The following is a 24,662-nucleotide window of genomic DNA, read 5'->3' on the forward strand; positions in this document are numbered from 1 at the left end:
GCCCCCTCCCGCCCTGGCGTGGGGGGGGGGGGGGCGGAGGTCTCGCGCGGGTGGCGGCGCCGCTCTCGCGCCCCCCCCGCCTCGCGGGCGCGCGCGCGCTGAGGTGACGGGGGTGGAGTGGGGGGGGGAGTGGGGGCGCCTCGCGCCCGGGCGTTGGGAGGCGCCGCGCGCCCACCTGGTGCCCTCGCCCTGTCACCGCCTCCCCCCTTCTCTCTCGCCCGGCTCGCCGCCCGCCTGCCGCGGACCGCGAGCGGCGGCACCGCCCCGTGAGGTGAGGCGAGGCGAGGCGAGGCGCGGCGGGGGTCGTCCTGCCGGCAGCGAGCGGGGCGCAGGGCTAACGGACAGGGCAGTGGAGGTGGGGGGGAACACTCCCGTCGCAGGTAGGACGGTGACGGCGAAGGCGACACCACAGCGACTGCCCCACCCCCTGCCTGCCCGCTGCGCCCCGCCCCTCGCGGCACAGCCCCGGCTGGGCTGAGGCTGAGGCGACGGCCACCGCCCCCTCCCGTCCCTATCCCGGGCCGCTGGGGCCCAATCGCTCGGGGCGGCCGCTCTCGCGAGAGCTGGGGCGCCGAGGGCAGAGATGACCCAATATGGAACCAGCGCGGGGGTCCTCTCGCGAGAGCGGGAGAGGGGGCGGGAGAGGGGGCGGGGCCTGGCGGAGGGCGCCAATGACGTCGCGGAGGGGGTGGGGCAGCGTGGTGGGGGCCCGGGTCTCCCCCCGCCCGGGTCCCCTGCGCCCCATAGCGCGGGGCCGGCCGGGCCCAAGGCCCGGGATGAACCTTCGCCGCCACCAACAAGCTAAATTTCCACCAGTGCTTCCCCTTTTTTCGCGTTTTCATGGACCCCGCTTAACTCTGCTGCACAGTTGCCCTTAGGGCGTGCTTGAAATAAGAAGAAAAGGAAAATCAATGAATAAACCTACTTAACACAGCATTTCTGCAAGCCCCGGGTAACCTCTTAGGGTCACTGCTGAGTAACTGCCCATCGAGACATATCTGGAGCTGCCCCTAGGTATCATGCTTCCGGAGTCCTGCAAGCCAGTCTGAATTACTCTCGTAATCCTCCTACAGGCACTTTGTCCCCTTTTGGGGGCTTCACGCCACCAGTAATGGGGAGAACTAAGCCCCCTCTGCCTAGATTTCCTGGTGCTTGTTTCCCAGTTCTATGTTTAGAGAATAAACTATTTCTCAATACTGTAATACTGCCTTACACTATCAAAGATATGTACCTGCTTGCTTTCAAGTATGTGCCTAAGACCAGTTGAAATCACTGGGTGCTGCAGGCTAAGCATGTTTTGTAGTGAAGCCCACAGTGTTTTCACCAGGTAGCAAGTACAGAATTGCATAGCAAGTAGTGCGAGGGATTTGCGTATAAGGCCCTTTGCCGTTTGATCTCAAGCTTGAGGAGGATGAGTTTTGTTAGCAATATTGTGCAAGACAGACATGTTCTGAATGGAATATGCGAACTTGCTTTTAAAACGATGGCTTCCCATCTCAAAAACCTTCTTGTTCTCTACACAGGCTAACAGAATGGGACCCTGTCCTCTGCCTCTATGAGTCATCGTTGAAGTCCAAATAACAGGAGTGAACAAGAGCTGAACTTTACCACTGCTTGTGTCTAAAAGGTAGCTTACTTTGTGGCATGCTGGGCTTTTTAATGCCTTTCATCAGCAGACTCTAGCCTCTTGTTAGTTTTGCTTTTATTATTTTACCTTGAAAAGGTGATCATGTTCAAAGATGTCACAGATAGGTAAGACTTTAAAAGCTTGTACTGGGTCTGAAGATCAAATGAATAAAAATGGCTCTTAAGTCTATCTAGGGAAGATCTAGATTTATCTTCTCTGTAAGAAGAGGGAGGAACTGTGCCCTAATGATGGAGTGTGTTTGAGACTCGCCTACCACCAGCTCTTTCTGGGGTTTAGAGCGACTGGGGTGTGTGTACATGTCTGTGGCTGTGTCTCACAAGACAGTAGAGTCAGTGTCAAGAGTCCCTGTTGCTGTATCAGAAGTAGCACGGTTCAGTGATGCAAACCGCTAGACATGTACACTGACCCTGGCAGTTCAGGAAATGAAATAAGAGGAGGAAACTTTAATCCCAATGAATTTTTTTGCAAGTTCTGCTACGCTTAGACTACTTTCTGAAGAGACTCCTACTGCTAACTCACAGCCTTTTTATATTTCCTCCTTTCCTGCATGTTACTACATGTTATCACACTGCTTTATGTGTAGTCTCTGTACTTGCACTTCAGAACTCTGGATTTGAATCTTTTTCTGCTTTGGCTGTCTGTATAAGACCTTTGCCTCAGATCTTGTCTTGCACTGGACCTTTACTTACTCAGTATTCCCTCAGGGAACTCACGTCTTACTTACTCTGAGTAATAGGGATTGAACTCAGATCTCCTTCACGATATTAAAACACTAAGGAATGGGAGTCAGATACTCTGAGGATTATAAAACCTGAACTATATCAGATACAGATTTTACACAGCAAGTTGCAGAATTGATATGGCCTCAGATTTAGCTGCTCTCTATATGATTCAAATCTAGACCTTTTTCCTCCAGGGCTGGAAACAAGGAGATTTAGAACTGGTTCTCCAGCTGCAGTAGGATTGTGGAAGGGGATCCAGTTTCCTAAACACAGGCCTGGTTTGGGGATCACAAAATGGAGGGGACCCAGACTGGTCCTTCCCACGGAGCTGGAACAGGCCAGGTTCCAGAAGGACCCAATGTTCCTGAAAGTGATTTGGCAGTTGATTTCTCTGATCCTAAGAGCAGCAGGTCCTTCATGGATTTCAGTTCCAAAGCTTTGGCTTTTTGTTCCACAGGAGTTATGCTGGGATGGGCTGATCACATATTATACTTTTTATTGTTTTTGTTTTTAAGAGAGACTTCAGTAATGACCCCGTTTCTTTCCTTCAGCCTTACTGCCAAGAACAAGCTCTGTGATTTTGGCCTCCAGCATTTGCTGTTCCTCTGGTTTTGACTGTCCATGATCAGAAGGACTGTATGGAGCTAGATGATGATATCGTTAGGGCGTACGGACAACCAGCAGTATACAGAGTCCAAAGAGAAGTACAAACTGAGGAGCACTTCCAGACATACTTTGAAAGAAAGCTCTCCTCTACCCTGTGCGGAGAAATACAAATCCCTGGAGTCCACCAACGTCTCCAATGCAGGTGAGTTATATGCAAGGAATTTGGCAGATGTGAAGAAACTACGGCGCCTCTTCAAGCCCAAGTGTAAAAAAAGGTGCTAACTTTCCGCTGCTGGTAATTAAAATGCTAAACTGCCCTGACTGATAACTGAAGCAGCACACCCAGGTATGGCAATTCACACCTGAAGCATGAGAGATCAACTTAGCACTGCACTAAGAACGCTGCCATTTGCAATCTGCAAGAGTCTCTGTTCACTTTAGGACTGTGATAGCATAAGGGATATATGCACTGTAGAGAGAAACTAGCAGTAGTTTCGGTCCTCTCCAGTGCTTCCCTTAGCCCAGTTGGCATACACAAGCTTGCATCTGCTTTCTCTGGTTTGTGGATTTTGCTACTTTTGTTTCTTAAATTTCAAGACCCATTTTCTGTTCCTTCTTAGCTGGGGATATGGAAAGTTGCATAATGGTATGACTGAGATTGGCCAAAGTACTTTTTCTTTATTTTGGAGCTGTGTTCCTGTATTCTTTGAGAATAATGGGTGAGGCAAGCATACTGATATAGCACTAACGCTTCAGCAGCCTGTTTCTCCCGTTCTGGGACGTTATCTGCCAAGATTCTCTTTTGGGCATTGTACTGGAGTTAGAAGCATCTCTTCTTCCAGAGGAGCCCTGCAGGCTGCAGGCACACCAGAAGGCAGTCTCTTTTGGCAGCATTTGAGGATTCCTGATATTCTTCCAGCAAGGCAAATATAATCAAAAATAGGAAGCTCTTTCATCAGCTTCCCTTTCAGTTTTGTTTGATTATGAATACTCTCAGTTTTCTTTCTTTGGATCCTGAGGGGACTGGCAATGGTTATGGTTGTGTCTACTCTGCACAGCCCTCATGAGAAAGCAAATATAAAATCTCTGATTCATCATTTATCCAAGCTTTGTTTCAGCAGTTCACAAGAACTAAAATGTATATTGAAATTTAAAGTGTTGTTCTGGGTCCGTGGCAGGACTTGAGACCCAAGGCTAGCCACGGGTGAGCTTCCACAAGACGTGCTGAGCTTGCTGCAATCTAACAGCTCGCTGCAGCCAGAAGGGACAGGACCACACAGGGAAAGAGAGTTGGGTAGTCAGACCTCCCTCCTTCTGTACAGCTAGCTCTTATATCAGCTCAGCTATGGGTGGAACTGCAGCCTAAAGCTGTGGATTGTGTTTTACTTATGCTACTGTGAAGCAATTTCCTGGTGGTAAGTGAAGGCAAATGGAATCGTAATTTGAGTTGCTACTGTGTTTTCTAGTTTTTCATTCATCTTGAAGACTTGTCATCAAGATTAATCTCTGCGATAATGAGATCTGCTAGATTGTGGAATAGCCGCCTGTTCCAGCACTGTCCTTTCATATATTAAAAAAAAAAAAAAAAAAAAGGAGATTGGATAAAGTTCTGGAGCCAGAGAAACAAAATTACTTGATGGAGAGGGTTGAACTGTGCATAATTATGATGTGATCATCAAACAATCTGCCCACCCAGAAACGCCTGATGCAACAAAATAAGTCCTGTGCGGAGATCAAAGAGAGAATTTTGCTTTTAAGTTATAGCTAATATTGTTTGAAACTTTATCATTGTATTTACTGCTTAGTAAGAAAATCTCTTTATTCCCTCCCCCAACTCCTTGTTTAAGCCCCATGTCTATCTTGCTTCCTCATACTCTTCCCTGTTGCTTCCCACTTCCCTATCTCATGTTTTCTCTGTTCTCCATTTTGTATCCACTTGTCAGCCCAGTATATTGTCACTTTGGATAATAAAATGATGGAAGGGAACTCAATTCTGTGACATTTACTGGAGTTTAGTCTCCACAGCCACTCTTCAAGGCTGCCTGAAGCCCTGGGCGGACGCTGCATCGCTCATATTTGGTTTGTAATTGGAAAATCACCAATACTGCCAGTGGATTAGAAAGGGGAAGAAGGAGCACAGGGCTGTGGGGTTAGTCAGGGTTTACCTACTGGAAATTCTGATTCAGAAACCTATAGGGAGATTAACTGTTGTAGGTCAGGTCCTCCTTGCATCCCCGTATTAAATACTGTAATACAGGAAGCACTTCACTGTTCCCCGAGAGGTAGGAGCAGCTTGTCTATTTTTTTTTTCCACGGATGTAGTGTTTTTATATTTTCCTTCTAGCCTAGAATAGGAGGAATCAAAATACCATCTCCCATTTTTCTTCTGTGTTAATGAGGTCAAGTAATTGATGCATTTGGAGCTCTGGGCTCTGGAGCCGAGAGGATATCATGGGAAAGGCACACAGGGTATTTGCGATTCATCCGAATGGAATGCAAAGGCATGGGGGTGCCTGTGTAGGATTCATGTTATGTGCCAGCTGGAGCTGCAAAATGCTCGTGCCTACGTGGGTCGCGGTTATATGGTGCCTGCAGAGAGCTAGCCATAGCAGCGTGGAGAGGATGAGGCCATGCAAAAGCGCTACAGAGGTGGAGATAGTCAAAGGCATCACACGTGACTTATCTGATTCTTTGCAGCTTCTCCTGGGGAAGGTTCAGAAAGATCATACTCAAGCTGTTTCCTGTCCTGAATTGGCTTTTTTCGTATCGGTTCAGAGAGTGGCTCTTGAGAGACATACACGCGGGCTTAAGTGTTGGGATGTTTCAGATTCCTCAAGGTAGGCAGGGGGAAGAAAATACTCTTGCTTCCTTTTGTATATCATCATTTTCATATTTTAATTTTTACGTCCTGCATATTTTCCTGTTCTTTCTAAATGTGATGGGATTATGTGGGAACTTTAATCATACAAGTTCCATAATTCATTAACCAATTTGTTTGCATATTCTCAGGAAAAAAAAGAAGGTGTTCTATAATCAGACAGTACCTGGTATAATTTCAAGGGCAGGACATTACTTTTTTTCACACGCAAAGTTTCCCTTAAACTAACTCAAAAATATAGACAACAGCAGCATTTTCCTATATTGGGAACAAAATAACATGGTCTTTAAGATCCACCCTGCAAAATCAAGTGTGTTAGATGCTCACATGCATAGCCACCCCACTAGCAGGTAGCCTAAAAGGAAAGTCATTTTGGTTCTTCACCGAGTTTCTAGTTAGCAAGTGCCTATGTTGTAACACAACTGTTGTTTTTTGTTACTAACTGGCCTCAGTGGCTTTATCAGCTCCTGGACTCCCTAAAAAATATGTGGTGGGAGTTGAATGGCCTTCTTGCCCACTTGGCCTGTTGGCCAGTTGGCATGTTTAGACCCAGACTGGCATGTGAGAGGTAGTGTAACAGAGACCAGCACTCACGCTGCCTCTGTTGTGATGGTTCCATTAAAAATATAATGGGATCTTCATTAGGGTGGTCAGGTTTTCATCAGCAAAATTTTAGTAAAAAATATTAACCAGAGATAGAGATTTTTCCCAGTTTGCTTGATTTTAGAAATAGATTTTTGCTTTCCAGGACTGTTAGGAGTTTTGCTGACCAGGTTACCTTTGCCAGTTATCAATGGCTTCTATTCTGCGTTCTGCTGCTCAATGACATATGTCATTTTTGGGACTTCACATCATATCTCAATTGGTGAGGTTTATTTTGTACTGCAAAATGTTTCTACAGGAGTTAGAGATTACATGCAAAGCTGTTTCAAAAGCTGGGAAGATGTCCTAATTTATTCATTTGTTTAATCTCATGTGCCAATGTTATTTAGGTGAGATTCCAGACCCCCAAATTCTCAATTCCTCAGTTCCACTTCTGCAGCTGATTTATGGTGAGAATTTCAGCAAGCCAGTCAAGTCTCAGCTGCAAGGTGCTTTAAACCCCTGCACAACAAGAGCTACCACAGCTCCTGCATCACAGACAGCAGTGCAAAAGGAGACAGCTGGAATGTCTTGGAGGCGTCTCCTACATAAAGTAAAGGGCCAGCACAAGCTGCTTCCCATTTACCCCCAGGATGTGACTGTGAATCATGATTTAACTCCTGGTCAGCCCCTGAGGCCATGCAGTTTCTTGCCATGATCGAACTGTTGATGGTTTTGCATTCTTAATTTATTCAGACACTAGATTATTAAAAAGATGTTTACATCCAAGAAGGCCCTTCACATTATCATAATAAGGGGATATATGGAGCTCCTGGCCTCTTCGGTAACTTGGCACTTCTGTCTCTGACTGACTGTATTTCTCAGCCTTTCTGGCAGCTCGTGGCGATGCATCCATTTTGTGTTTTATATCAAAATATTTTTGTCATGCACCTGACCAGCTTAAGAGGCTTCACTTGTAAAATTGTAGAAGGAGTCTGAACTTTTCAGATGGGACTTCAGGAACTTTAGGTGCTTGTTCAGAAATAGTAAGTTATGCAAACGGATTATATACGTGAGTGAAAATAAACTGTCTCGTACTGCAGAGACTGATGGTGGGAGGGAGAGATGGATGTGTGGTTTTAAGACAGACCTTTCTTGCAACACCTCGTGCAGTTCCATTTTCTGTTCTCTGTTCTGTTGGTTCCAGGCTCATTCAGCATCCTAAATGCAATGGTGGCAAACATTCTGAAGACTCTTAATTTCAGCGAAATATCGTCCTCTAATGGCTCATTAGCCAATTTCTCAGACCCTACATTTATGAAGAATTACATGGAGGCCTTGACACTTACTGCATCAACAACATTTTTGACTGGCATCATTCAGGTAGAAGATGAATCTATTTTAGCTCCGTAAGGATGTACCCTTATATGCATTCTTGTACAAGTGAAAGAATTAGAACTGCTTGCATATTCTAACCACAAATACTAAGCTCGGCACATTTGAATACATATGTTGTGCAATATGGAACATGAAGGTCTGCTTCTTCCTCTCACAATGTCTGAAAAAGATGTGTGGTATGTTCAAGAGGCATGTGTCCATGATTAATACATACATGTGTGAAAGAAATGATTGTCTTTTATGTTGGCCTATTCTCCAGCATGTGGACCCTTAGGTAGTCCCGCATAACTGCACACACTTGATGTAAAGTGCTCTCATTTTGGTGTGGCAGTGTCTTGCTCTTAAGCACGCATGATGAATATAGCATGTTGCAAATAACTATCCATCACGTATGGCCGTGAAGAGTTATGCTCTTAAAATATGGAAACTAGAAGGGCGGGTTAGACACTGATAATTATATCACATCTCGCTTCTCATTTGTTCACTACAGTTGCTGTTAGGCTGCTTTTGCCTGGGGTTTGTCACAACATATTTGCCAAAGACTCTCATTGATGCTTACCTCACTGCCGCAGCATTGCATGTCATTGTATCGCAGTTTACCTTTATCTTTGGCATCATGATTGACTTCCACAAGGGCCCCCTGGACATTTTCTATGTGAGTAAATTTATTATTGGTCAAAAAATATGCATGTTTGCTGGACAGGAAAGAAAAGAACAGCTTCAGAAATTGAAGGCAATTTTTGGCTATGTCAGTTGGTGGGGGACATTTGTGCAATTCCCAGCTGTGGTTTACTTCACCTTCCTGTTGTCTTGAACAGCATATGGAGATTATTAACTTGTGGGACATGCAATAAAAACGGTCTATGTGCACATTTTTAATCACTAATGTAGTTCTAGAATTTTCAGCATGTCTATAATTGTTATAGAGGAAGGGCTATAAGAAAAGGTATTTTTTCCACAGTCGATCATCACAGGCAAACTTTTGGGCACACAGTATCTTTATTATATACCAGAGACATACAATCAGCAGACTCTAAGCTAAATACAAATTAAAGCCAATTTTTCTTAATTTAATAATATTGATCAGACAACTTGAAAGAAGCGGTAGTGTAGGAGAGAGGGGAATGATGGTGCAGGGACAGATCAGAGTTAATTGTGGCAGTGTTTTCTCTGCAGGCACCAACAGGCAAGATGGATCTTTAAATACTGTTTTGTTCTTAGCATCTCCCCACTGAAAACACCACTGTGGCAGAAAGGATGAGTTCAAGTGTCAGGGCAACCTATGTCAACCTCCCAGAATGTAAAAGTAGTGGTAGTATCTGATTCTGGTCCTCTCTGTGATGTTTCATTTGCAGAATCTATTTCATTACTTCTTAGTTCTCCCAAAGGCGAATGCCACCAGCATATTGCTATTTTTGGTTTGTGTGGGCATGCTACGAGTCAGTAAATATATCAAGATAACATATAAGCATAATCCTATTGCATTTCCTATGGAACTTCTCTTGGTAAGCCTTCTCCATATTTCTGTTGTGATACCTGAACTAACACAGAGCTCAAGAACGTCCTGTCCGAGATGATGCTGAGGGTCTGAGTCCCATTAACAGCTTTGTCCCTGATGAGCGGGGTGGCTTTCAGCAGTGACTTCCTATCTTTGTTCTTCCCCTGGTACTGTGAAAATAAAACATTACAAGGGGCCATGAGGACTAATTATTTTGAACTGCTATGGGAATGAAAATTACTTTATAGAGGAGCCCTCTCTGGAAACCCAGCTCTAGACTTCTTGTCTTTAGTACTAATGAAACATCTGTGGTTAATTCCTTTAAATACTCCTACAAGATTAACTGTGCTTAGATATATTGTGTACAGTTTCAGGAGCAAATGCTGAATAACCTCTGATATTGCTTCTTGTTTTCTTTTCCAGATTATCACAGTCACAATTATTTCTAATTGTATTCATCTTCACGCTGAATCTAGTAAGGTTGTGCTCAGTATGATTCCTCACAGGTTAGTTACCTATGCCGTTAATGAGATTGTGCTTTTGACATACAAAAGAGATGTTTCAGCCTGTTACTGCAATCTCACCTGGGCTGATTTTGCACTGGGAAGCCCAGTTGTAGGGATAAGTCTTCAAGAGCTGTAATTGCATCATTGTTTCAGAGCATACATAACAGAATGTAAACCACAGTTTTCCTTATTAGATTGACGTTTTGTCTGCACACAAAGAAAGGAATTTGCATTTAGTGTGAGATGGAGGCAAACAGTCTTACAGATTTAGAGCATTTCCTGTGGGGTGCAGAATGCCTCTGATGTTGATGCGGGGTATAGGGTTATTTTGCACAGAGTTCACAGCAAGTCTAAACTTATCTGTTCTCTGATCCTGCAGGTTTCTGCCTCCTACACCGCCAGATTTATCAAACCTCAACAAGATTGTATTCCATGCCTTCTCCCTCGCTATTGTAAGCTACTTCCTTCTTGTTTTTGTGGGAAAGAGATATGCTTCACTTCACAACTACAATATTGCCAGCAATCAGGTGAGAACAAAAATGCACATACTTCCTAGGCCAAGAAGCAAACTGAACTCTCCTAGTAAAGCCATGAACTACCTGAGAGTGGTAGAAACACAGGTTTTGCAGCAACTTGCATACCATCCTGCATGAAAGAGTAGGCGTTATAAGCCCATAATGTGAAAGCCAAGGTATGCCCTTTTTTGATCAAGAGGCCTTTGTATATCCCCACTGAATGGGATGAACCTCCCACCGCTGCAGCTGAACCCTGAGGACCGTTGGTGTTTTGAATCCATAGTGCTATAAAAACACACAGCATTAATAGCTGAAATTCTAAATGTAGTTCTTTTCTGTATCTGGCTAGCTACCATCCCAGTATAAGGATCCTCTACCCAGAGTGACTGCTTTGAGAGACTTTTAAGCTATAAGTGTGTTAGTTTCCAGTGGGCTAGAATTAGTAAGCATTAGCTGTTTTGCCATACTCCCTGTTTAGCTTGTTGTGATGGCTTGGAATATTTATTAGGATGGAATTAAGCCAGTAAGGAAGCCAGCCTGACTTCTTGTAGCCTTTTGGAATAAATATCAAGGGAATGTCTTTTCCACTCAGAGTTTGTCCAGGTGCACTATGCTGTATACTGAGATTTGCTATGTGTCAGCTTGGAAGTCAATCCTTTATAGCTTTGGAGTTCTCAGTGGATTTCTTTGAAAGAAGGAACTTGATTTTTGGGGCCTCAGCTGTGAAAACTTTGTGCTTTTAAAGATAGCTCATGTAACCATAGCAGACCTTGCTTTTGAGAAGGTCTCCTAAACTTAGCAAAATAGTTGAGCAACCAGCAAGTATGAGCATAAAAAAATGTGATTTTTTATAAGTTACTTCTGTTAAGGTAAGTCATTCATTTGGGGTTTTTTTCTGCTTCATCCTGTTTCTGTTTTACAGGAGCTAATAGCTGTGGGGCTATGCAATATTTCCAGCTCATTTTTCAAAAGCTTTGCTGTCAGCTGTGCTCTTTCTGGAACTGTCATTCAAGAGAAGACAGGTGGAAGAACACAGGTGAGCTGGGCTGGATTTGTCAAGCTTCCAAATACCATACGTGCTTCACTGCATCATGTAAGTCAGAAGTCAGAAGTATTCTGGCATTTGTACCATCCTTTGCAGCACGCCCGCAGCCTTTGTTAAATGTCCCATACTTATTTTTCCCAGTCTGTGGTGTTAAACAGACCATATCTACTTGTTCAGAGAGGACAAGTGAGAAAATGGTTTTGGAAGGCCTCTCTGATGAAGTATTTCTATTCAGTTAGCAGCAGCGATTGGAGCATCCATAATGCTGGTGTTTGTGCTGAAACTAAGATACTTCTTCCAGGCTTTGCCTAATGTAAGTGAATGTGAGACTGTTATGGTAGCAGCCTACTTATTTTCTGAGCATAACATAAAATTTTTCTGGGACAATTAGGGATTCTGCACTAGAGTTGATTGTTTTCGGGAATTGATGAAACCAAAGCAATGGCTTTAAACTCCCCTCAATTTCAGAAGGCTACAGTATTAGATAATAAATATCGCATCTCTGTCCCATCTCTGACTACCAGAACAAGCTAAAATTCGTTGGCTAAAACAGGATTGAAATTTTATTGCCAGGATCTACAATTTGAATGTTGTATTTCACTTTTGGTCTCCCATCTTGCAAGCTTTTATACACCCATATAACACAATCACAAGTGGCTACAAACATTTTGTTGCTGTAGATTATTCAGTCTTGAGTCTCTACTCATCTCTTAATATGTTATCTGGACTTTCTTTTTTTCTGTCTTTTTTTTTGAGAAACCACTGTCACAGAGCATTACTTCCTGATTTTTCCTGGCCTCCTTGTAAGATGGGAGAATAAATCCCTTTCCTAAAACTAGCTGACAAAACAGAATTTAACCATCTACTTCTCTTCAGTCTGCTTTTCCCTGCCAAGAGGGGCTGTTTCAACAAGTGGTGTCAAGCAGCTTCCTAAATCTGGCTATGAGCTGCCCATGCTGATTGAAACCATTCTTTGAAACAGCAATTCTTACTTCTATAGATAGCGTTGGCCTGTCTCCTAGTGTTGCAGGAGGCATAGGGATTCACTGAGGAACACTGTAATGGAAACTACACATAGCATTTCAAGAGGAAATCCAGTTGTATTTGCAGAAATTATTGTGAAATCAAATGAGGTTATACACTAGTTTCATGTTGATTTGCAGATCAGAGGAAAACTGTTACATACATCCACAATAATTATGGAACTAAAGCTCTTACAGGATTTTAATCTCGAGCAGTTTAGCCACTGCTTGGGTATCTGTTGTCTAGCATATTTGTAGTTGCAAAGAAAAATTAATAAGATAATAGATGCTATTTTTCTGATTTTCACAGGGTGTACTGGCTGCTATTGTGGTAGTTAACATGCTCCCATTTCTTGAAAAATTTCTGGACATCCCAACCCTTTGGAGACAGGATAAGTATCATTTAGTAAGTGACAAAAAAGCCCATCTAGGAACTGGAAGGTGCTTTAAAGGGAGAAATGCATATTTTGGGAGGGCAAGGCAAACAGTGGTCATTCTCTTAGAAATGGGATCGTTTGAAATAGCCATCAGAAGAATTGTACTGAAACCCCTACAAATTTGCTTGCAATTTCTTCTGTACAGGCAGAACTGATCATTGCAGCTGGTTCCCAGATCCTCTGAGAAGGAGATTGTCTAACTATCAACTGGGGCCACATTCTCTTGTGAGCACTTGTGCAGGATTTCGCTCTCATTAAGAGAAGGGCCCCCAATATGATACGGTTTCTCCTGACTATTGAAACCTCTTAAAAGGCTGGAGATTTGAGCTGCGTGTCAGATTTATAGTTCCTGGGGTCTGAGGATTGTGAAGGCTTAGCCAATACTCTATTGATGGCAGGAAGGATAAAAAATCTGCCAGGTCTGCTTCTGTCATTTCCTGAAAGTGATTTAATACAGCTGACCGTAGCAGGAATCATTCCTTTCCATCTGTGCTATGGGTTTCAGCATCAGAAGTTCTTTCGTTAAAGACCAATCTATCTGGGGCTCTCCATGTAGTTTCGTTTCCTCAGAAACAAAGTGCTTGCCAGGAGGCAAGTTCTCAGCACCTTGTTTCAGCCACACCTGGCTATTTGCCTCGTTCTTCCAAGGCAGGCCAGTGCTGTGGAGGCATCTACACAGCCAGCATTGCAACTCTGGCTCCATGCTGTATGTCCCCAGATGCAGGGCAAAGTAAGGGGGAAGTCTGTCTTATCAGTAACTGTAGTTGAGTTATGTGGTTTGAGGTCCCACACCTTTTTGCTGTGATCATGGTTTGTGACTGCTTTGAAGATTGGCTTGTTCCAGAGGTGACAACAAAATTTTTTACCTATTACCATTTCTAACCTCTTTTTCTGCTGCATTTTGAAAATGCCACCCAGAATAGCTCAACTGAGAAGTCAGCCAGGCCTTCTGAGTCTTACAGTAGCCCTGCTTAGCAGATGCCACCTCAGACATATCTATTCAGCACAGAATGAAGTGGATTTGACTGAATTTATACCTCTGGGATTGTTGGCTAGGGCTGAGTTTGGAGGTCATTTCACATCTTTTTACTACTAATATTCTCTCTGTCTCTTATTCAAAGGTTATTTGGCTGGTAACTTTTGCAGCAGTCCTATGTCTTGGTCTTGATGTTGGTTTAGCAATCTCCATGGGATTTACCTTCTTCGTAATCACCGTTAGGTCACACAGGTACTTGTAATTTTTACAGCAAAATACTGACTTTTCTTAGAGTTGATGTTTATGTGTAGCTGTATATGTGAAAATGGAAAAGCAGCTTCTGTAAACACTTCAGTCAGACCTTCTGGAGTCTCTCTAATGCTATCTGTCACCCTAGTGCATAAACTAGTAATCTCTTTCTATTCAAGTTTATGGGCTCTGGATCAGTCCTCCCTACAAGTGTGCCATGCAACTGGAGAAGACTGGTCACTGTGGTGTAGGCATAGCAAGGAAAGGTGATCTACATACACACTTCCATGAGAGATAAAATGAGATATTGTATCTTTATTTCAAATGTGTTTCTCAGTCTTCATTGACATTCTCCAAGTTGCTCTGTCTTCTCCCTAAACTCAGTCGCTGATAGGGAAGGGAGATTGCCTCAAACAGACACAACTAAGCTTATTAGCTACTAACCCAACCAGCAGAATCACTCGTAAATCCAAGCCACATCTCATGAGATTTACCATGAGAGGGAGGTGCTTGTCTAAGTAGACTGAAGTCTGTAGAATAACGTGCAAAGAGTTAGGAAAAGCCTCAGCTGCTGCCGGTATCAAACTGCTTGTGAAAGCTGTTCCAGAGCGGCTCTGAAAGAACGCTTTCAGAGCGCTGGAACGATGGAAAGATTTCAGCTGGTGTCTGAAACTCACTGCATACCTCTGCTCAGAGTTATCCTCTTGGGTTTGCCTTGGGATTTAATGAGCATTGTGAAAGGGCAGTTCTGCAGCCGTTGTTCAATTAAGCATCTTCATTGATCATATTACCCGCAGGGTATGTAAAACTGCTTATCAGTTTCCGAGGAGTTGAGGGCTTTATGCTGACAACACACAGAAAAGCATGGAAAGTTACCTGCAAACAGATGTCTTTGAATAGAGTGTCTTACTTAATGTTTTCCATACTCAGGGCCCACTTGCATTTTCCAGTGACTGGACAGCCAGTCACATGTTTATTCCACCCATGCCATGAACTGACCAGAATCTGCCCAAAAAACGTGCAGCAGCACCACTAGCAAGTCCCCAAAGTAAGACATTCTCCCTAGAGGCAGGCTGTATGAATTGAAGCAAAATGCTGTGCTAATACTGCTGCACGACCTCTGGGTCAGACCTAGCCTGCGTGTAGCCAGCTCCAAGCCCACGTTATAACTGCCTCTACCTGTCTGTGTAGATGCATCTTTGAGGAGGGCTGTGGGGAGACGGAGAGGGAACACACTTCCTGGTGTAATAACAATATTGTGAGTGTTCCAGAGCTAGAAATGAGACATGATATATTTTTGAGGGCACCAGTGTACCTGAAGGGTGTGCTTGTGTACTGCTCCCCTCCTGAAAGAACCCTAATTATGAGTGAATAACTTTCTGTATTCACACCCCTCAAGTTGCACTTGGTGTATCCAGTGAAGAAGAGAGAAATGAAGATCAGGCTTTTAGGAACAGATGGTTTCTCTCTGTTCTCTGTGAAAACCTAATAAACATCTTGTTTCAGGATGAAGATGGTGGTGCTGGGACAGATTCCAAACATGAATATTTATAGAAGTTTATCCGTCTACAGAGCTGTAAGAGGAAACAAAAAAACAAATGTTCCATCTCTCTATAATCCAGCTTCTTTCCTTAAATGCCTAGGGGTGACCATTTAGACTCAGCTCATTTGATTCAAACTTTTAAAATCTAAGAACATTTAAGTGTCTTTAATGAGAAGTGCTCCTGATACCTAGCTCAGTCTGCTTGGGCCAGGTTGAGCTCCTAGTATCCGTGTGTGCGGTCGCCGCAGTGGAAGCCGCAGCGCTGTCATTTCCAGAGCTGTTGGGAATTTTTTGCTGACCTGCTTTTCTCAGTCTGGTTTTGTCCACACTACATATGTTTTCACAATAACAACTGTGCACATGCTAGACTGACTCACAGATTCTCCTGGCGATGGGACAACAGGTAGGGAGGGCTCAGGCCTTTTTAACACATTGTCGGCAAGACCTGCACCAAATGGAGTTAGGCAGTGCTGCAGTAAAGGACTTTGCCGCATGAGTACGTTCCCAGTGCTGTGCTGATGGAGCTGAAAAGGTGGAATTATATAAGCTTATGATATAACAGTTTGGCTTGGTTTATATTATAGCAGGCAACTGCCATCAGTGGTAGGAAACCTGCTGGAGGTATGTTTTTAACTGCAAGAAGTGTAGATTAGTTCATGCTAATTAGGCCCATGCTACCGATACCACTACCAGGATGCAATGTGAAGGGACAAATTCTGTCCTGAGGGTGGGACCTTGCAGTCCGCTGCCTAGGCAGTGTTAGCTGGAAGGGGGATAATAGCTGATGGTAGGTATAACCCCCACAGAGCCAACTCTTGTTTTACAGGCTATGGAGATTGAAGGTGTTAAAATCTTCCAGTGCTGTTCTTCCATTTCTTTTGCAAATATGAAGCACTTCAAAAACTACTTGTTACGCAAGGTAAATGACACTTTTCCAGTCAGCAGAAGTTTCTAAGATCCTGCATTAGGCAGATAAAACTCTGTCCAACAAAACTGTTTTTCTTTTTCAGATGGACATGAAAGCGGTGCCTCTTGATGAAAATGAAATGAGGGCTTTAATTTCAGTTAGTCTGTCTGACACTGCAGTGCAAGGAAAAGATCTTAAATGCGCTTGTGTCTGCGATCCACCTGAACCAGCACCTAGGGTCAGCTTTAGAAAAATATTTATCTAATCTGTCTGTTTGAGGTGCCTGGTTTTATGTTGCTAAGAACAATGTTCTTAACTTGTCAGAAGGTAAAAGGCTGCAAATGTTTATATAAAGCATATATATATTTGCTGTTTGAAAATAAGCAAACATTACCACTGTATTTCTTCACACTTACACTTTCTGTGATAGAACAATACAAGCTCAGCTTACTGGGTGCATGGACTAGCTATTGAAATATTCAGCATATCCACTCCTCTCCTCAGCTGAAAGAATGAATTTTGCCAGGCGCTCCAGTAGGAATCTTCTTTCCCCACAGAAACGAGAGAACTCCCTTGGTTATCTGAGGGATTTGTTCTGCTCTCAATATTGCCAAGCACAAGTACTAAATACCTCAAAGGCAGCTACAATCATCACAATCAGAGGATTTCTTGTGTCTTTACTACAATTGGCTGATGTATGTCTTCTAGAGAGTCAGTCATATCCCTCTTTATCTGAATTTTCCAGTTCTTAGACAAATATATGGAAGGAACTTAGGGAATGGACTGTCCTCAGAAGGTATTTTTCAAATAGTCACACGTGATTTGTAAAGGTCCTTGTATAAGAAATGACTTGAGAGAAAGTAGTTTGGGAAAGATGCAGTGCTGAGGTGCTTAGGAGTTGAAAGTGATAGTGCTGATTTAACATCATCTTCCAAAGTGCAAAAATGCAGAGTGACTTTTCCTTTCTTGTATCACAAAAATTAAAGAACACATTTGGAACTATGAAGAAAAAAAGATCAGTTAAATTTGCCCACTCTGTAACCCGCTGCCATAGAAAGAAAGTAGCTGAACAAAGGTCTGCAGAACTCAGCCAGTAAGGGTCAGCTTACTGTTGCTCAGAAAGGCAACATATCTTCAAAATTCAAAGAAGGAAAATAAAAAGTCTTCTTATAGTGGGAAGAGATGTTGCGTGAAGCCGTGGGCACTGTCTTTTTTTTTTTTTTTTTCTTTTCCTTCATGAAAGTTAAAAGTAACAAGTAATATTCCAGTGTCACAGGCCATTTCAAGGTGTGGAAGAGTGAGGTAGGCACTGAAGGCACTCTGCTAACCACATCTGAGGCTTGCCTGAGTCACCTACTACTTTGCATACTCTTGTGCTATACTTAGTGTTATTTCAGAGGTGTTTCTACCATGAGAGAAGAAATATCATATGATTTACAGTCTTATTTGCAGCAAAAAAAATTTCCACCCCCTAGGCCCAGTTCTTCCAGCCACTGGCGTACTCTCCCTTTTCCGTCTTAGATACCATACACAGAGAAACTGGTGAAGCGACATCACACAGACAGCGGTTCCTCATCATCTTCAGTTAATTTGGTGCATTGGTCAAAGTATGGAGATAGACCCAGCTCTAGGACACTCTCGGTGGGAACAGCCCAAGCACAGTCTGCATCCCCAGGGCTTAAAACAGGACTTGAGACTGAAAAGAGCCAGGACGAAGGGAGGGGAGCTTGCCTTTCGTCACCCTCTGCGATAGACGATTCCTCAGTGCTGCTGCATCAGGAAGAACAAAAAACGCGTTTGCTGTGTCCAGTCCACACCATTATTTTAGACTTCAGCATGGTACAATTTGTTGATTTGCAAGCCTCAGACTTACTGCGACAGGTAAGCAACCTAAATGCATGTAAATGCAAAACCTGAAGTTTACTCGATGTCATATCGCTTGTTAGCCTAAAATGCCCTGCTACGTAACAATCTGCATATCTTCCAGTTGGCCTTAGAGGGTGCAAGATTTAGCTATTGCATTTCACAAATTAATAGCTTCCCAAAGAAACACACTTTTTTTTGTTGTTTTTAAACAGAAGGCCCATGTCCAATACAAAGGACATGCAAAAACCTGTCATCTGTCGTCACTGGTTCCAGAATTATATAAACTAAAACCACATTTATAAAAATGTCTAATTTGTTTTTCCCATTTTGGCAGTTTATTTTTTCTTCTAGCTGGACGCTTAAAAAAATCTCTCTGCCTTAGAAATATCAGATATAAAACTACCAGCTGTCTTCTCTGAGAGTGATTTTGTTATTATTGCTGATTGCCTAATTAGCCTTCTCTTTGAAGTATGCCTTGAATTTCTTAGCCTTCAAGTGGGGATCCTAGCCAATGGAGATATATTTAGCGAAAATAAATTTCATGTAGCTGTGCCTCTCAGAAAGATGCAGTTCCAGATGGATTCTTACTCAGCTCCCTCAAACTCTGTAGCTCAACTTCAAAAGGTTTCTGTTTGATAACAGGTTAGACTAAGACTTCTTGGGAATAATTGTGCACTGAGCTGATCTCCCAGAAATCCTTGAAGAATTATTTGCCATCCATTTAATAGTTTTCCCCTTGAGAGTCTTGAGATCTTCTAATTACAAAGGGCTGGGTATTGGGAAAATGGTGAGAGTCTATCCACTCTAAAATCTGATTCCTTTAAGACTAAGGTGATCTATCAAAAAATGTCGGATGTGAAAATTGAGGCAACCAGAATTACAGGTCATGTTTGAAAATAATAGGTTCCCAAACCCCTTGTTTACACATGGGCACGGCATCTGTATATGTAGATTCATTTCACGTTAGCCTGTTCCTATGAGAACTTCTTGTTTAAGCAAAGAAATAACACCGTGTGCTGCACAGCGTACTGTAGGAGGGCCAGAATGGGATCTGGCTGTGACCTGCCCTGGTTTTTGGAGTCAGCATTCATCAGGATCTTGGACACCTTGCCTGTTTAATGCTGAACTAAGAAGCAGGATTTGAGACATTGGAATAAGGGTATTCTCCAAAGATGTAAAATTAGAAGGGAGTTTTTCTTTCCCTATTTATGTCTTACCTTCTAGTGTGCCTGTATAAAGCAGAGTTGCTAATGCCAGTCTGGAATTCTTTCCACAGATCTTCTATATGTTTCACAATATTGGTATTACAGTCCTGATAGCCAGCTGTCACTGTGAGTATAGTATTTGTTTACTAATACTGACTTATCATCGGGGTAAATTTTAAAATTCAGTGAAATGTTTTAGCCATACCACTTGGTGTGACTTTTGTTGATTTGCTTATTTTCCCCGCTTTCTTACAGTCTCTGTGATAGCAATCTTTGAGAAGAATGATTTCTTTGACAGCTGTATCACCAAAGAAAGGTTTTTTCTAACTCTACATGATGCTGTGCTGGCCGCTTTGGAGAAGCATCAAAGGCAAGAGGAGCTAGAACTTGCCAGTCGACCTACTGAGAGAGAGTTTGCTGAAGAAGCATTCGCTGAGCAGCAGAAGGTAGAATTTTAGCTTACATTTAAGCTGCCTTGTTGTTAAGCTATCCTATCAGTAACTTAACAACCTTGTGATGTGGCAGAGGAGACAGGGCAGAGGGGATGCTCTTTTGAATTCTCCTGGTTTTCACATGTACTTGGCTGTTTGCAATGGATAAAGATAAAAAAAATTGATAATCCAATTTGTTCTTTTGAGTCCTGTGCTCCTGTTTGGGGGAGGCACCTGTGTGTGCAGCCTGGAGAGGAGTTTTGTGGCAGGGGATGATTTTGTTGCATTTGTCTGACAGAGCAAGGACTCTACCAGGGCAGAGTGAAAGCTCCAAGTTTTCATTCCAAAGGTTACTACACCAGCTCTCTTGGGGCTGATGGAAGAAATGAAGGACAGTGTTAGCCAGATTTCCTAAAGAAATGAAGCTTATGCACATGCTCTTTCTGTGTGTCAGTTCTCTGCAATAATTTTTAAGCTCACTGGCGCTCTCAGCCAAGTTTGGAGAGGGTAGACAGTTGCAAGTTCCAGGAAAAGCCCTTCTTGTGAGTACCAGATTCCAGTAATTGCCCCACCTAGGGAAAGAACCCAGCCTTGGCTAATCCTCTTATGCATACAGCCCAGCTGGGCTCCTGTAGCTGATGGAGGGGAGAATGAAGGAAAAAAAATCCAGATCTGCAGGAAAGTGGGCTTCTTGAGTTCTGCTGCTCATGGAACAGCTTGCTTAACTCTCTAATCTTGCCATTGTACAGAATGGTCTAAAGCAAGCTTATCGACCTTCCTGACTGTCTCCCCCCTAGAAAAATCTTCATAAGGATGGAGGTGATGGTATATATTCACTGGTCTCCTTTTAACAGAGGTGTGGGGAGTGTCAGGAGCAGTTTCCAGGCAGGAGGTGCCAGTGGTTTCCCCAGAGTCCACTTTGAGACGAGGCTGGGCTGGGTGTGCAGAGGGGACCGACAGCAGCCCAGCGATGCGAGCTTCGGCAGCCGCTGTGAGCTCACTGCCTTGGCAGCTGGGGATTTGAACTACCCTGTGCTCCCACGCCAGCATAGCCCTCTTGCTGCTCACGTGACGTTGCCTTGGCATGGGAACTGCGCTGGACTGGCTCAACACATTGGCCACCCTTGGCCTACAGTAATCTTTGTGTACATTTCAGGAAAGAAGTTTGCTCTTGGAGAAGAACAAAGATTTTTCCTCTGTGAAGAGCTCTGAAAACGAATTTCTGCATGACGAGCCAGTATCCGTTATCTCAGGCTCAACTCAAAATGAAGTAGAGCCAAGTTCTCTCCAGCAGTATGATACTCCAGGCCTTCAGCTGGATTTACAGCACACAGGCTGGGAGGAGAGATGGAAGTATACCAGCAATCCCTGAATTACAAGTGTTCAGGAACTGGGATTTCAGTAGAGAGGAGAAAGGTACAGTTAAGCGACAGTTCAGTTCTTACCAGCATTTGATCCTGTTTTTTTTTTATTTTGTCTTGTTCAGAGTTCTTAAAATAGACAACTTGACTAATGCCTCCATTAATTCTGTTGTTCTGAACAAAAAGCAACATTTATATGATTACTTTGAAGTGCTTCCAAATAGATATGCCACCCATAATGGAGAAAGCAGAAAAATGTCAATGTACAAGATAGAATTAGCTATAAAGCTTGGAATTATCAAATGACTCGCGCTTGTTTTCCAAAAGTCTGTAAATCTTAGTTTAAGTGCTCTAACTTAGCACTTTTTATATATTTATTGCTTGCTAGTAAATACATCTAATCTGCCGCATTTCAACAGGTTACATGCAGGCAATTTCATTATCTTCCGATGTGTGTAGAATTATGTGAATCTTTACAGAAAAGCATTTTACTATTAATATTCCACACTTTGATACTGTCTGCACTATCATAACATGACATCAGTCCTCTGAGTATTTTTTCCTTGCTCCCTCCCTGATCGACTATAACTAAATCCTGGTAAACAATTTTTCTTTTCAGGTTTTGGTAGTCCTTTACTGAAATAGTGAAGAATGGAGTAATGTATTCGCCTCATTCTGAAGAGCCAGCAAAATTAGAATGAGATACACTTAGCACTTGGGGGGAAAAAAATCTACTTCTTAATTATTTTTTCTTTAGATCAGCCATAGAGTTTGAAGCAGTAATATCAGTACAGATGTGTGAACTAGGATTGCACTGAAAGCAGATGCTTTTAACTATAGGAGTAATATAGCTCACAAGACTTTACCATGCCCTCAGCTGGAGGATTATCCCATGGCTCAGACTGCCTAATGTGGAGAGTTGTAGGTGAAACTAATTTTAGATGGGTAGCCAGCACAGTGTCTGTGTACCATTCGGACCCTACTTTAGGGGAAAGATTGGATTTAAGTGAGGCATCCTTTATGAACAGATCCCATGCTCTGGCCTAAGTTCCTTAACCTGTGAACAGCTCTGACTTTTGCTGCTGGGCGTTGTGTTGTTTCTCAATGTGGAATAGCAAGGTGGCTTCTCTGGATTCTGCTGCTTCTGGCTGCTAAGTTTTAGCAATGATACAATGGCTAATAGGAATTTTAATATTAAACTATCTCTAATGTATTCCAGTGAGTCCTTCTCGTCTTTTTTCTTTTTTCCTTTAAGTTCTTACTGTTTCCAAGTAGTTTCTGGAGGAAAGACATAGTACTGCATGTGTAAACTGCAGTGGTAAATGACTTTAGTGAACATTCTGGGTAGAGTTGCTTACCGTGGAGGAAACTGAGTCCTGGAGCCCTCATACCTTTTGGACTGAAAGACAGGAAAAACTGAAAGCTTAAATAGTATTGAGTAATTCTCAAACCACATATGCTTCCCTGCATTGTTTTGGACAGTGGCTTCAAGCCAAGCTCCTCTCAGTGCTGTTCAAAACAGAGTAATACGAAAACCATGAAAAGCATGACCCTAATTTCCAGATTCTGTTGGCTCTCCTGTGGCAGCCTTGATTTAAGATGAAGTGGCTTTCCTAACTCTTGGCACCATGGCAAGTCTCCATTGCAAACTTTGGAGATTTTTTTGTTGGCTTGCTCAGCAAAGATCTGAATCTTTCCTTCCCACCCCCATGACTGTGCACAGTTGAGCACCAGGGGACAACTCAGACGTCAGTATGTTAGCTTTCAAATTATGGGTATTCGTGCTGCAAAACAAATATCTCGCTGAGAGGAAGTCCAGACAATCCTGATCTTTTTCCCTTATAGCTGTGCAGTGATTTAACTCTGCCCCTGCATACATACACAAGGCTTCTGTGTTTAGCCAAGCACAAGTCCCTGGACACAGGCTGTGAAGGGACAAAGCACGTACTTTATGGCCAAGGACTCCACCTATACCTCTAAAAAGCCACAGAAGTAGAAGTCAGAGTTCAAAGGCCTGTCTGTAATCATGTGTTTGTAGGCAGCTTGACGTTCTCACCTGACCTAGTTGCAACTACAGTTGTTTGGTGCACATAGCAGCTCTTTTGATGCCCTTCCCAGCTAGCGTGATGCCGTGTTTTTGCAGCAGGGCATGCTGCAGAATCCCAGGCAGCTCTCCCATGGCACTGAATTAGAGGATCCAGATCCTGGAACATCACCATGCCTACTACCACTGCAGAGTGCAAAGTATATGTAACCCCCCGAAACCCAATTGTCATTTTATTAACATTTTACATTGGTTCATACTGGCTAGAAAAGACATAAAGCAGTAGAGGAACCTCAGGAGTTGTGCACAGAGTGGCAGAAGCAGTTCTCGGGGCGATGCGCTGTGGTGTGTCACACTGCACGTGGAGCTATGAAGAAAGACGAGATAAACCGGTTGTGTGTGGGCATAGTTGGGGACATTTATGCTGCTTTAACAATTAGTGCCAGGCTGTTGTGGAAAGACAAGGCTGTCCTGGCCTGGGGTCAGCAACCTTCGAGGCTGCCGCTTCCGATTCTGTTTTTCTATCCCAGATTGGAAGAGTCCTGGAAGAAACTCAGCGGTGAAGATGCTCCTACCACTGATGAGTAGTGTCGTGCTTCTGTGCGAGACCTCTGCACGAGGCTCCCCGTTCAGACCGCAGCGCAGGCAGCTGCCCAAGGGACCGCGATACCCGTCTCTGCGCTCGCTTCGCTGTGTTGCTTTCCAGATCTGGCCACGTGCCACCCTTGATGTCCTCACCTCGGGTTGCTGAAGCCTGGCCTAGGCCACAGGAAGTAGGAAGCACAGCAGTAGTCATGGCAGGTGTGAACACCCCTTGTCGGAGCCAACTCTGTGAGTCATTTATTACAAATACGGGACAACAGATCCCACTTCAGGCACGGGAACATGCCACCTGTAAATTGAGATTGTAATAGTTTCTCTGCCAGCGGACTGTTTATATTGCGACTTCTCTGAGGTAGGAATTACCTTACAGTGTTGCTGCATGGTCGGTACTAGCAGAGGAGAGACTCCGTCATGCTTAAAGCCTCTCAGCTCGAGCTTAGATTGAACACAGTAACTGTGCAAAGAAGGTCCACATTTGGGAGTAGGGCTGCCCCTCTCCCGTTGCATTGCACTAATATCATGAAAACTAGTGTTGTAGTTTTTCACTTAAAACTCTTTGCAGGGGAACAGGTAGAAGGACTAAATATTTCATTCCCAGAGCTTGTCGTAATAAGGCAACA

General features: G+C 43.4%; 1 protein-coding gene across 7 annotated transcripts; it reads left to right on the forward strand.

Annotated features, from left to right (window-relative positions):
• The first annotated feature begins 60 nt into the window (after positions 1 to 60).
• On the forward strand, positions 61 to 22,608 carry SLC26A8 (solute carrier family 26 member 8). Of its 7 annotated transcripts, XM_064498176.1 has the most exons (22): positions 61 to 271; positions 1,524 to 1,627; positions 2,922 to 3,178; positions 5,674 to 5,813; positions 6,603 to 6,719; positions 7,644 to 7,819; positions 8,325 to 8,489; positions 9,190 to 9,339; positions 9,756 to 9,838; positions 10,218 to 10,365; positions 11,276 to 11,389; positions 11,634 to 11,711; positions 12,731 to 12,826; positions 13,979 to 14,085; positions 15,589 to 15,658; positions 16,452 to 16,544; positions 16,636 to 16,770; positions 18,054 to 18,413; positions 19,675 to 19,729; positions 19,859 to 20,049; positions 21,191 to 21,450; positions 22,015 to 22,608. In XM_064498176.1, the coding sequence occupies exons 3-21, from the start codon at positions 3,009 to 3,011 to the stop codon at positions 21,404 to 21,406; spliced, it is 2,664 nt and encodes an 887-aa protein (XP_064354246.1). In that variant the 5' UTR covers positions 61 to 271; positions 1,524 to 1,627; positions 2,922 to 3,008; the 3' UTR covers positions 21,407 to 21,450; positions 22,015 to 22,608. The 7 variants fall into 7 exon arrangements, with proteins under 7 accessions (XP_064354246.1, XP_064354245.1, XP_064354249.1 ...); XM_064498175.1 differs by having other exon boundaries at positions 21,191 to 22,608; XM_026111887.2 differs by lacking the exon at positions 61 to 271 and adding an exon at positions 707 to 1,014 and having other exon boundaries at positions 21,191 to 22,608.
• Positions 22,609 to 24,662: the final 2,054 nt, after the last annotated feature.

The sequence above is a fragment of the Dromaius novaehollandiae genome, chromosome 27 (assembly GCF_036370855.1).
Source record: "Dromaius novaehollandiae isolate bDroNov1 chromosome 27, bDroNov1.hap1, whole genome shotgun sequence".
Classification (NCBI taxonomy): Eukaryota; Metazoa; Chordata; class Aves; order Casuariiformes; family Dromaiidae; genus Dromaius; species Dromaius novaehollandiae.

Excerpts from the sequence above, each read along its gene's own strand:
- SLC26A8 (XM_064498175.1), top strand. The coding sequence starts at position 3,009 with ATGGAGCTAGATGATGATATCGTTAGGGCGTACGGACAACCAGCAGTA. Across the intron at positions 7,820-8,324 it reads TTTTGACTGGCATCATTCAG|TTGCTGTTAGGCTGCTTTTG; the intron begins GTAGAAGATGAA and ends TGTTCACTACAG. Across the intron at positions 14,086-15,588 it reads ATCACCGTTAGGTCACACAG|GATGAAGATGGTGGTGCTGG; the intron begins GTACTTGTAATT and ends ATCTTGTTTCAG.